General features: G+C 42.3%; 1 protein-coding gene across 13 annotated transcripts in view; it reads left to right on the forward strand.

Annotated features, from left to right (window-relative positions):
* ATOSA (atos homolog A) overlaps positions 1-2776 on the forward strand; it is a 90379-nt gene extending 87603 nt beyond the window's left edge. For all 13 annotated transcript variants that reach the window (XR_013959169.1, XR_013959170.1, XM_080643905.1 and 10 more), the window contains one exon: positions 2198-2776. Coding sequence is in view for 11 of the 13 variants with exons in the window: in XM_080643905.1 (XP_080500031.1) it covers positions 2198-2351 (154 nt within the window). In the remaining 2 variants the exon portion in view is untranslated. The remainder of the gene's footprint in view (positions 1-2197) is intronic.
* Positions 2777-11792: the final 9016 nt, after the last annotated feature.

The raw sequence follows: 11792 nt of genomic DNA on the forward strand, positions 1-11792 counted from the left end.
GTGCCAGTGGGTGTCATAGCGTGGTCATTCGGATGGTCATTCTGCTGTTTGGCCGTTCAGTCGATTTGCATATTATGCTTTTATTATTATAGATTATTTATTATTATAAATATAAATAATACTGAAGTATTTACATTCTTCATTATTTATACTGAATACTTAAAATCAAGTATGTATTTAACACTAACAGCACAATTCAATTTACACTAGCCATATTTCAAGTGTTCAGTTAGCCACATGTGGCTAGTGGCTGTTGTATTAAACAGGGAAGTTCTTAACCTTCTTTCATTCATTCCATGAATATGTGTTAGGCATGCTTTTAGGCACTGGAAACAGTTGTGACAAATCTCTGTTCTCATTGAACTTATATTGTAGTGATTCCATTAGAAATATATTTTCCTCTCACAGCTGTAGGTTATGAGAAAGTACTGTTTGCCCTTGAGGTCCAGGTTGCCAGCATCCTAGAGTAAGGCTTTCAGACCTGAAATCCTAGTATAGCTCTCAGGATTAATGAGCAAGTCTATTGGTTAAGAGAGAACTCAATAGCCTTTTGCCTGTAACTTTATTCCTGTTATTTTTCTGATGCCATTCATAGCAAGTCCTCAATCATGTCAGTGACAGTAATTCATCTTAGTTTAACTTTTTATTCCAAGAGCCCTACTCATCAGGAGAAGGCATCTTTCATCCAGGGCCCAGGCAGAGAACCTCTTTAATCTGTTACTGATGGTGACCACTCACTCTCTTTCTATAATTTGCCTTACGGTGAGCTAGTGTGAATAAGGAGTCAGCTGTACACTTAAGTCCCACCCTTGAAAATGTCTGTTAAGTTTGGTCGCCCCCCACCACCCCCCACCACCAGCACTGCTTAATTGGTACTCTTATCTTGGGGTCTTCTGCCTGGTGTTCCACAATCTAAGGAGATGTTAAACCAGCACAGTGTGTTTAAACCCAACCTGACACACCCTGACATGAGCTTCATGGAAATGTTGTGCAAATTGTGGGATTGAAAAACATACCAGAACAGACTTGAAAGACTTTTAAAAAGAGAAATGGTATAAAATAGCAGACTATAAGAATAGCTCCCAGCCCGATCTAGGGAAAGAGTCAACTCTCTTTCAACTTCCATTTGAGACCATTTCTCTTCAAGTGCTAACAACCATACTAACATTTGCTAAAATAAAATTCAACTACCCCAGCTTTTATAATCCCTACATAATGATTAGATACTTTAAATGCTGTAAAGAACCGTCTCTGCAAAGTGTGGCATAGTTCCCAAAGCACACCATGTTCTCCTTCAGATTGAGATAATGAAAACCTTCACAGAAAGGAAAAGAATAAGACAGTCAAAGAGATCTGCTTTAATATATACGGCTGATTGCCAGATTATTCTGCTAATTTAAAAATAAAACCACAAATCCAGAGAGTATTTCTGCTATTCAGAGGAAAAACCAGAGAAGTTAGCACTAAAAGCTGTGTTTGACTATCTGCCAGTTAAGTTTATATGATTAAAGATTCTAGTGCCCTGTGTTATGCTATAAATATTAATTAGCAAGGGATAGAAACTGTTCCATATGCAGTTTTGGTAACCATTTTCATTTCACTGATAACTTTTTAAATGGTTTTTAACCATTAGGTTTTATTTAGGTAGCCACTACTAATGGTAGCAGTCCTTTCTCATCCTTTGATTGTCTTCAAAACTTGATTATTTTATCTGGAGACTTCTTAAGTATGGAATCAGTGTTAATGTACTCAAAATTGTGGGAAGACAAGCTGTGTGAAATGGATCAGTCTGTGTGGCTAGAAGATGCCTGAGCTGCAAAGCCCAAATGTAGTATAATTGGCTGATGTGAACTGAAACTTGCCACTGTAGGTGAGAAAGGTGCATGGGATGTGGTGTCAGGGCTGAAAGGTAGAGGTAAATGTGCCAGATTCACAGGAGGAGGCATCTCTGGCATTGTATGAGGGAAAGGGCAGTGTGAAGTGTTTAGGGAATAGTAAGAGAGAGACACTTAAATAGCAGCACAGGCTTTGGCAATATAAGACAAAATATTTTGTTAAAAAGTTACTATTGATATCGTGGCAAGACTAATTCTTCTAACCTTTAACATTTAATTATTCAGGGTTTTTTCTACGTTTTATTCTGCTTTAAAGACTCATTTCCTAAATGATGCACCCTTTTGTTTGTTTATTTTTTTAGGTTCCAGAGTTCTAAATCTGGAAAGATCTACCTCCATAGAGATGTCCGGCTCCTGTTCTCTAGAAAGTCAATGGAAGTTGATAGCGGTGCTGCATATGAACTCAAATCTTACACTGAATCGCCAACAAACCCTCAGTTTTCACCAAGATGTTGATAAGGAGTGACAATTTAAAGGATTCGCTCAGTACCCGAGTTTGAAAGTAAAAATTAGCGTAGAACGGAGTGTACCAAATTAGCAACCAGGAGAGTGGATCCTCTCCTGTTATCCTGGACCAGTTTTCATTAAAGGATTCCTGGAATGAGATCCACATATTCCAAGTAGACTGGAAACACTCATGTCCTAAGCCTTTTTGTACTGTTGAAACCACTTCATGGGACATGTTGCAATAGCAAAACCCCTGTTAGATTAGTGTTTACACATTTTACTTCTCAGTTATTTAATATTTAATGTTTTCCTTAATACTCAAGTGATGTTTGTCTCTAGTGTTCTAATGTAGCACAAATCCTATGTAAAATCATACTATGTATTTTTGACGTTAATGTTGAAATCTAAAATATATGCACAAGTCTTTAATTTTGTGTGATGTGTTTTAAGTATTATTCATTTAAGTTACTGAAAATGAGAATGAAATGTTGAGCTTCTTTAAGATTAATGCACTATGCAAGCATGTGTAGTTTTTATATCCCCCAAGTTCCGTTTTTAAAACACCCCTTTCATGTTGCTGTCTCACACAGTAGTCCTTAAACATTCTGTATTGGCAGTGTAATGCAGATGAAGCTGCTGCACATTCCCCTTGCAAGTTCAGATTATCATGCCCATTCGTATTCCTCCTAGAATCCCTGATCCTCAAAACAGTTCTATTTTTCCTTAATCACTACTACAGAGGCTTTACATTAAATTGCTGCCCCATGCTAGATAACTTTTACAAATGGTTAAAAAAATATGTACTTTGAAAACAAATTAGTATTTATATTGTAAATATATGTAAAAAACAAAGAACCGTGTATTTGGCTTTTATTTTTAGATAAGACATATATGTGATTGAGTGCATTTCTGATAGCTATCAGACCCTTTCCATTCTAACTTTACAGCTGACAAGAGGAGAGGGGGAGATGTCTTAAGCCTTGTCCCAATTTACTTTCTTATTCAGGGACACAATGAAAGGCATTTGGCAACTGGGAAAACCACCAAGCAAGGGAATTTGAGTGCATCACAAGCCTTACCACTGAGCCATTCTGGCCGGGAAAGAAGAGTGTTTTTAGATGTTTGTGTATGGACAGTGGGCAACAGCATATCAGACAACAAGGCATAAATACTGAGACAAAGCTGCAAGGGCGGGTTAGAAAATAGGTACAACTTAAGTATGCCAGACCCAAGAGTTCTGGGAGTCTAGAACCAGGTGAGCATTCTGGAATTTGAGAGACTAGAAGGTCTTTATTTTGGAAACTGGCTAATGGGTAGACTCTTCAAGAGAATCTGGACAGATGATAAGTGTGGGTCTGCCAGCAAGAAGCCTCTTATAAATTTATTTTAAAATACCAGAAGAGAAAGGGCTATTTGTATTTTATAAAAGTAAGAACACAATGTTTTCGGTGGAACACATTTATAAAGACTTATCTCAATCATCAGGCTGTATGGAAATAACATGAGATTGGGACCCAAAAGATTTGGATTGTAATCCCAGGTCTCAAGGTATCTGATGGGACTGACTTCAAGAAACCTTTCTGTGTCTGTGTGATTGAGAAGATGGGGTGATATTTCTAGCACTTGGCTTTCCACCTTTCTGGGCATATTTTAGAAAATTCTCAAGAAGATGATTGAAGTATCTGGGCGCATCTTGTGCTCTTCCTGACAAGCTGGTGCAAGGGAAATGTGCTCACATTTTGTTGCTCTACTTCTTAGGGCCTTCTTTGCCCATGTTGTTCTTCCCAGTGAGGAGTGGTCCCCCAGCACTGCTCTCACTTGCCCTGGTACTAGATCTATCTTAATGGTTCTTTACCATCCTTTGGTTATAGGCTGAGATTTACTGCACTACATTATAAAAGACCAGGGGACGTCACATCCTAAACTTTTATAAGCAATATCTCATGATCTCATCTCCTATCTGAGAGAGAGAGGCAAGGGCTGATCAGCAGCTGCCACAGAGGCTGCGGATCAGGCCCGGAGATGGGCCTGGGCCGGGCGGAGGCCTAACGACCTCACCTCCGTGCCCGAGATTGACTCCAGCAGGACCTGGGCCCTCCCCTCTGTGGACCAGAGGCCCTTTTCCTCAGAAATATTTTTTTAAAATACATTTTATTGATTTTTTACAGAGAGGAAGGGAGAGAGAGAGAGAGTTAGAAACATTGATGAGAGAGAAACATCAATCAGCTGCCTCCTGCACACCCCCTGCTGGGGATGTGCCCGCAACCAAGGTACATGCCCTTGACCAGAATGGAACCTGGGACTCTTGAGTCCACAGGCCGATGCTCTATCCACTGAGCCAAACCGGTTAGGGCTTCCTCAGAAATATTTACCTTACACTTGGACACTGTGGGCAGAAGAAAACATGAATGCCTACTATGTGCCAGGCACTGTAAGCAATTTATATTTAATACTGAAAGTCATACTTTAGAGACAGTATGGATATATTCTACAGTGAGAGAAAGGGAGCTTGAAGAGCTTGCCCAAGATCTCCCAGTAAGCAGAAGAGCCTGGATTCAAATATAAGTTAAACCTCCCCCCACCTCCACACACACACTCTACTACACTGTATTTTGCGTTTTTTCTTTTTACTTGTAGTTATGGCCTGGCATTAAAATATACTTTTCATCAATATTCTTGGCAATAAAGTTTATAATTCGCTGTGTGATAGGTGAGATATATAATAAGGCAATGCCCATTCATCATTGGGGGGGGATGATTTTTAAAAAGACTTTAGGAAGGAATATCCTAAAGCAACTCAGACACCATTCAACTTAGTTTACTGTCAGGAGACATGCAAATGTAGTTGAGGAAAGTTTTAGAAACACATGGTGACAAATACTTTATGAGATTTTAAAGTTTTAAAGCTTTAAAAATTTCTTCCAAACCCTACTGCTCATCATTCTTTTTAATTCATTGGACATTTTCCTGTTCTACCCTTTCCAATTCATATAAAGGTCTGCCTCTCACTAAATCCCCTCCACTTTCTAGGTCCTACTTGCAACACTTACCTTGTTGAAACAAATCTTTTTACAGTTTTCTGACCTGCTTATTTAGGTAAGTGTCCCCGGGCTTTGCTCACAGAAGTCACCATTTATCCTCAGGGGTTTTGGCACTCTGTGTCTCACTTGGTTTCCCTGAGTTGATCTTCTACTCCAGTGGTTGGCGAACTGCGGCTCGCGAGCCACATGTGGCTCTTTGGCCCCTTGAGTGTGGCTCTTCCACAAAATACCACAGCCTGGGTGAGTCTAATTTGAAGAAGTGGCGTTAGAAGAAGTTTAAGTTTAAAAAATTTGGCTCTCAAAAGAAATTTCAATCGTTGTACTGTTGATATTTGGCTCTGTTGACTAATGAGTTTGCCGACCACTGTAATCTAGTCTCTTCCTATATATTCCTTTCATTAAAATTGTGTTCTGTTCTTGGTATTTGCAATATCAGCAATGATGCAGGTGGACTTTCCTCTCTCAGAAGTTTGAGGAATGGATAGGTAGGACATGATCTCATCTCCTTTACTCAAATTTCTACCAACCAAACCTCAAAATGACCCCTGATCTCTTTAAAGGCGTTTATATACCTACCAAGTACTCAGCCCGAAAAATCCTTTGTGCATGTATGCATCAGAATCACCAGGGGGAGTTTTGGTTAAACATCAATTCTTGGACCTTGCCCCAGACCTAATCAGAATCTCTGTCAATAAGGTTTCTCAGTGATTCTAATCCCAGTGGCTAATTTAGTCAATTAAATTTAAATAAAAATTAAAATTCCATTCCTCAGTTGCATTACATCACAAATTATCAATAGTCATATGTGGTTATTGACCACCGTACTGGATAGCACAGATATAGAATATTTCCAACATCACAGAAAGTTCTATTGGACAGCACTGATCTAAAATATAGAGATGGCAACTGATGCTATGAGGGTGCAGTCATCACCTGGAGAGTGTAAAACAAGAAGAGAAAGGGTTCCAAGAACAGAATTGTTAGAACGTTTCCTATTAAGAGGCAAGTAGAGACTCAACAAAGGAGAAAGAATGGGCAGATTCTGTCAGGGGAGTGACATGATCTTAATGACTTTTATATTAAACACACTAGAGGCCTGGTGCACAAAATTCGTGCATGGGGGCGGGGGGTGTCCCTCAGCCCAGCCTGCACCCTCTCCAATCTGGGACCCCTCGAGGGATGTCTGACTGCCCGTTTAGGCCCAGTGGGATCGGGCCTAAATGGGCAGTCGAACATCCCTCTCACAATCCAGGACTGCTGGCTCCCAACTGCTCGCCTGCTTGCCTTCCTGATTGCCCCTAACCGCTTCTGCCTGCCAGCCTGCTCACCCCCAAACCACTCCCCTGCCAGCCTGATTGATGCCTAACTGCTCCCCTGCCAGCCTGTTTGCCCCTAACTGCCTTCCCCTGCAGGCCTGGTACCCCCCAACTGCTCTCTCCTGCAGGCCTGGGTCCCTCCCAACTGCCCTTCCCTGCAGACCCAGTCACCCCCAACTTCCCTCCTCTGCTGGCCTGGTCACCCCTAACTGCCCTCCCCAGCAGGCTTGATTGCCCCCAACTGCCCTCCCTTGCAGGCCTGGTCCCTCCCAACTGCCCTCCCTTGCTGGCCATCTTGTAGTGGCCATCTTGTGTCCACATGGGGGCAGGATCTTTGACCACATGGGGGCAGCCATCTTGTGTGTTGGAGTGATGGTCAATCTGCATATTACTCTTTTATTAGATAGGATAGAGACCTGGTGCATGGGTGGGGGTCAGCTGGTTTGCCCTGAAGGCTGTCCCAGATCAGGGTGGGGGTTCCCTTGAGGTGTGGGGCGGCCTGGGCGAGGGGCCTGTGGTGGTTTGCAGGCCGGCCACGCCCCCTGGTGACCCAAGCAGAGGCCCTGGGATCTGGGATTTATTTATCTTCTACAATTGAAACTTTGTAGCCTTGAGTGGAGCCAAGCCTCCTGCTCGCTCTGTGGCGGCAGCCATTTCTGTTGAGATTTATGTATCTTCTATAATTGAAACTTTGTAGCTTTAAGCGGAGGCCAAAGCAGGCCAGGGCTGCAGAAGCTTGGCTTCCTCCATCACCGCGGGCAACCCTAGCCTCCTGCTCTCTCCAGCTCCATGGCTGCCGCCATTTCTGTTGGGATTTATCTTCTATCATTGAAACTTTGTAGCATTGAGTGGAGGCCTGGGCCTGCAAGGGCAGGCGGAAAGCTTGGCTTCCTCCATTGCCAGGGAAACCCAAGCCTCCCTTCTGCTCTCTGTGGCTGCAGCCATCTTGGTTGGGTTTATTTGCATATTCCCTCCTGATTGGCTGGTGGGCATGGCTGGTGGGTGTAGAGGAGGTACAGTCAATTTGCATATTACTCTTTTATTAGATAGGATTAGCTATAGGTCCAGAAAGGATGAAGGCTGGAATAAGAGTGGAGGCAGCACTCTTTTTTCTTTCTTTTTTTTTAACATTTAAGTATTGGGCTTTATTCAGTGCTTTTTCTGAATCTATTGAAATGCTTCATATAGTTTTTCTCCTTTAATTAATTAGAAAATTGCATAAAATACATATTAATGTTAACCATCCCAGCATACATGAATAAACCACACTAGTTGACATACACAAAAAAGGAATGGCCAGAGAATAAGAGAGTGGGATCCTAGAAGTCAAGAGAAGAAATTTTAAAGAAACAGGATGCTGGTGATCAGTGTGCAATTTTAAACATTGTGGACGAAAAGAGCCACATGCTAACCTGACAAGCTCAGGAGAAGCCTGCGTGGCAGTCTTGCAAACTCAGAGACCTAAAATAACCACAAAAGATGGTTTGAAAATTAAATATTTAACTACAAACAGGTTATAGTGGTTAGTCATGTCCTAAGCCGATATTTTCCCTGACAAAGATCAACTTAGATCTTTACTGAGCCCATTTGCCTTTTTGCCTCTAATATAACATATCTGTGAGATGTCTGGGTAACTTGTAACTTCCTTTTACCCCGACCCCCTCAGGGCACAACAAATGGCATTGGGACATTCCCTCATTGTTATTGTTATCAAGTTAATTGTCAACTGTTAATTACGTTAAAGTATCCTGTATCCATCTCTGTAAAAGAAGCACCTGTCCATCATTTCACTTTTTACCCTATCCCAGAGGTTTCCCTGCTTTGCTTTATCCCACCTCCCTAATCTATCACCAATGAATTTCATGTAACTCACCTAAGTCCCTTTCCTTGGACTGCAATGTATAAATACAGATGTAACCCTCCATTCTCCAGAGCATTATCTCAATTCGTTGAGGTTCTGCTTCCTGGCATATGTCGACAGTTTGGCTCAAATAAACTCACAAAAATTCTTTACAGGTTTCAATGGTTTTTTTTTTCGTTAACAACATTAAGATTCATGGTTGACAATATAGAGGAGTTTCACTTGGAGAAGGATGGCGTCCCAGACAGGTCCCCACAGTGGGGCATTGGCCTTTGTGAGTTCTCCATTGACCAAAGTCAGCCTCCTAGAAATTCAAATCTGTCCTCATGCAAGTGTCATTTTCTTTCCAAAACAGATTCTCTTTACCCAAGGCCACATGTACTGATTTTGTTTGTTTTTTAATCCTCACCTGAGGCAATTTTTCCATTGATTTTTAGAGAGGGTGGAAGAGAGAGGAAAAGACAGAGAGAAATATCGATGTGAGAGAGATACATCGATTAATTGCCTCCTGCATGAGCACAGACCAGGGAGGAGCCTGCAACCAAGGTACGTGCCCTTGACTGGAATCGAACCCAGGACTCTTTGGTCCGCAGGCCTACTAAAAAAAAAAAAAAAAATGTTTTCATTGATTTTTAGAGAGAAAGGGATAAAGAGATAGAAACATCAGTGATAGAGAAACATTGATTGGCTGCCTCCTGCATGCACCCTACTGGGGATTGAGTCCACAAACCTGGAATGTGCCCTGACTGGGAATCAAACTGCTGACCTCTTGGTTCATGAGTCAATGGTCAGCAACTGAGCCACACCCGCTGGGCAAGGAAGGCAAATTTTTAGTAGGTTACTTTGTGAATATGGAATGAGAATACTTAATTGATCTTATAAAGTTTCTCAGCTGATACCCTTAAGATGTTGGCTGCTGGTGGAGTCAGACTGGACCTTGGTTCAGCAACCTCAGTTCTTGAGTTCTAGTTAAGAATTCAAAGCCAAGATTCATGCTGTAAGAGAAAGAAAGTCACAGACCTAGAAGTGAGCAGTAGAAGAAATAGCCTCAGGAAACAAGTTACAGAGAAAAAGGAGCTCTTGGAGCTTAGGAGAGAGAAGGGTAAATGCAATGCACCTGGGGGGAAACAGGAGGGGAAGGGGAAAGGATATGCTCTTGAGAGGGAGATCCCTTTTAAGGGTAACTTTTAGGGTGCTTGTCTCTAGTGATTGGTCAGCACAGGGGGTGTGGCAGTGGGGGAACGTTGGGGGAAATCATTAGTTATCACAGCTGGTCCCAAGGTCAGCCATAGCATCGCTTGTCTGGTTTTGCTGTTCTTTTGGCTTGAAGCTGAAACACAACTGAGGCCTAGATGTATTCGATGCAGGTCAGAACCTCATTGTCCTGGAGGTTTAATGTTTAAGAGCTATTCTTTGGCCCCTTTGTTCATTTAAGGGACTAGCAACATGACAGGGGAGGAAAGGTCAGGAGACCATCTGAACCCCGCGTGGCCAGCAATATGAAAGGTCAAGGGGGTCTAAATCGAACAACCAGTGATATGCTAGGCAGCTGGGGCAAGAAAGGTTACTCTGGAGATGAAGTCCTTGTTTTCCCAGTTTTGCCTGTTGCTAGGCCCCCTGGGGCTTTCTGCCCAGTGACCTTCTGTGCCTGGTCCATCGTCCTTGCTCTGCTCATGTCTGTTTACTACAAAGGAATGTCCTTGTCAGAGTTGGCATCTTGAACCCTTCCCAAATCTCTTCCTTTTTTGAACAAAAAGGAACCACATACTAAACCCGACAAGCTCAGGAAGGCCTGCATGACAGTTTTACACTCAGAGATCTAAAGTAACCACATAGGATGGTCTAAAATGAAAACTTTTTTTAAATCCCCACCCAAGGATACTTATTCCATTGATTTTTAGAGAGAGTGGGAGGGAGGGAGTAGGGGTAGAGGGAGAAACATTAATGTGAGAGACACATCGATTGGTTGCCTCCGGAACACGCCCGGACCAGGGCCAGGGATTGGACCTCAATCAAGGTATGTGCCCTTGACTGAAAATTGAACCCGAGACCCTTCGGGTACATGGGCCGATGCTCTAACCACTGAGAAACCAGCCAGGGGCTGAAATGAAAACTTTAAAAATAAAAGCAGTTTATGGTATCTTTTTGCATCTACCACAACATACTTTTGGAATGGCTGGGTAACTTCCCTTTTCCAGACCTCTCAGGGCACAACCAATGCACCAGGGCAGAGACCACAAATCCTCTCATTGTTATTGATGAGTTAATTGTTGACTGTTAACTATCCTATAACCACCTATATAAAAGAAGTAGTATGTGTCTACCATTTTACTTTTCACCCAGTCCCAGAGGGTTCCCCACTTTGCTTTCTCCTGCCTCCCTAATCTATCACTAATGGATTTCATGTAACCCACTTTATTCTCTTTAGACTGTAATGTATAAAGTAAGATGCAATATTTCCATTCTCTGGACCATTTTCTCAATCCGTTGAGATTTTGCTTCCTAGCAATTATTGATAGTTTGGCTCAAATAAACTCACAAAATGCTCTACAGGTTTGAATTTTGTTTGTTTGTTAATCCTCACCTGAGGATATTTTTCCATTGATTTTTGTTGTTGTTGCCTCCTGTAACGTGCCCAGACCCGGACAGACCGGGACTGATATTGCAACTGAGGATCCTGCAACCGAGATATGTCCCCTTGATCAGAATGGAACCTGAAACCCTTCAGTCCGCGGGCTGACGCTCTATCCACTGAGCCAAACTGGCTAGGGTTCTCTACAGGTTTGAATGTTTCCTACATTGACACTTTCCCCCAAAGGAGTTTTTTTAAGTTGCAATCCCAGTACAGTTCATCCTGAGAGTCTATCCAGGACAGCCTGGTTGAGTTTTGATGGTTTCCAAATTCCCACGAATTGCCTCTTAGAAGGCAATCTCATTGCCAGGTGTCTGAGAAACACTTCATTGGAACCACCCTGTATTGCCAGTAACTATCAGATGGCAAACAGAGTGAGGATTTGCTGTAGCCGGTTTGGCTCAGTGGATAGAGTGTCCGCCTGCAGACTGAAGGGTCTCAGTTCAATTCTGGTCATGCCCCAGCATGCCCCAGGAAGCAGCCAATCAATGATTCTCTCTCATCATTGATGTTTCTATCTCTCACTCTCCCTTCCTCTCTGAAATCAATAAAAATACATTCAAATAACAATAAAGATGTAAAGCCAAAGGATTTGGCAGT

Source organism: Plecotus auritus (genome assembly GCF_963455305.1).
Source record: "Plecotus auritus genome assembly, chromosome: 1".
Taxonomy (NCBI): domain Eukaryota; kingdom Metazoa; phylum Chordata; class Mammalia; order Chiroptera; family Vespertilionidae; genus Plecotus; species Plecotus auritus.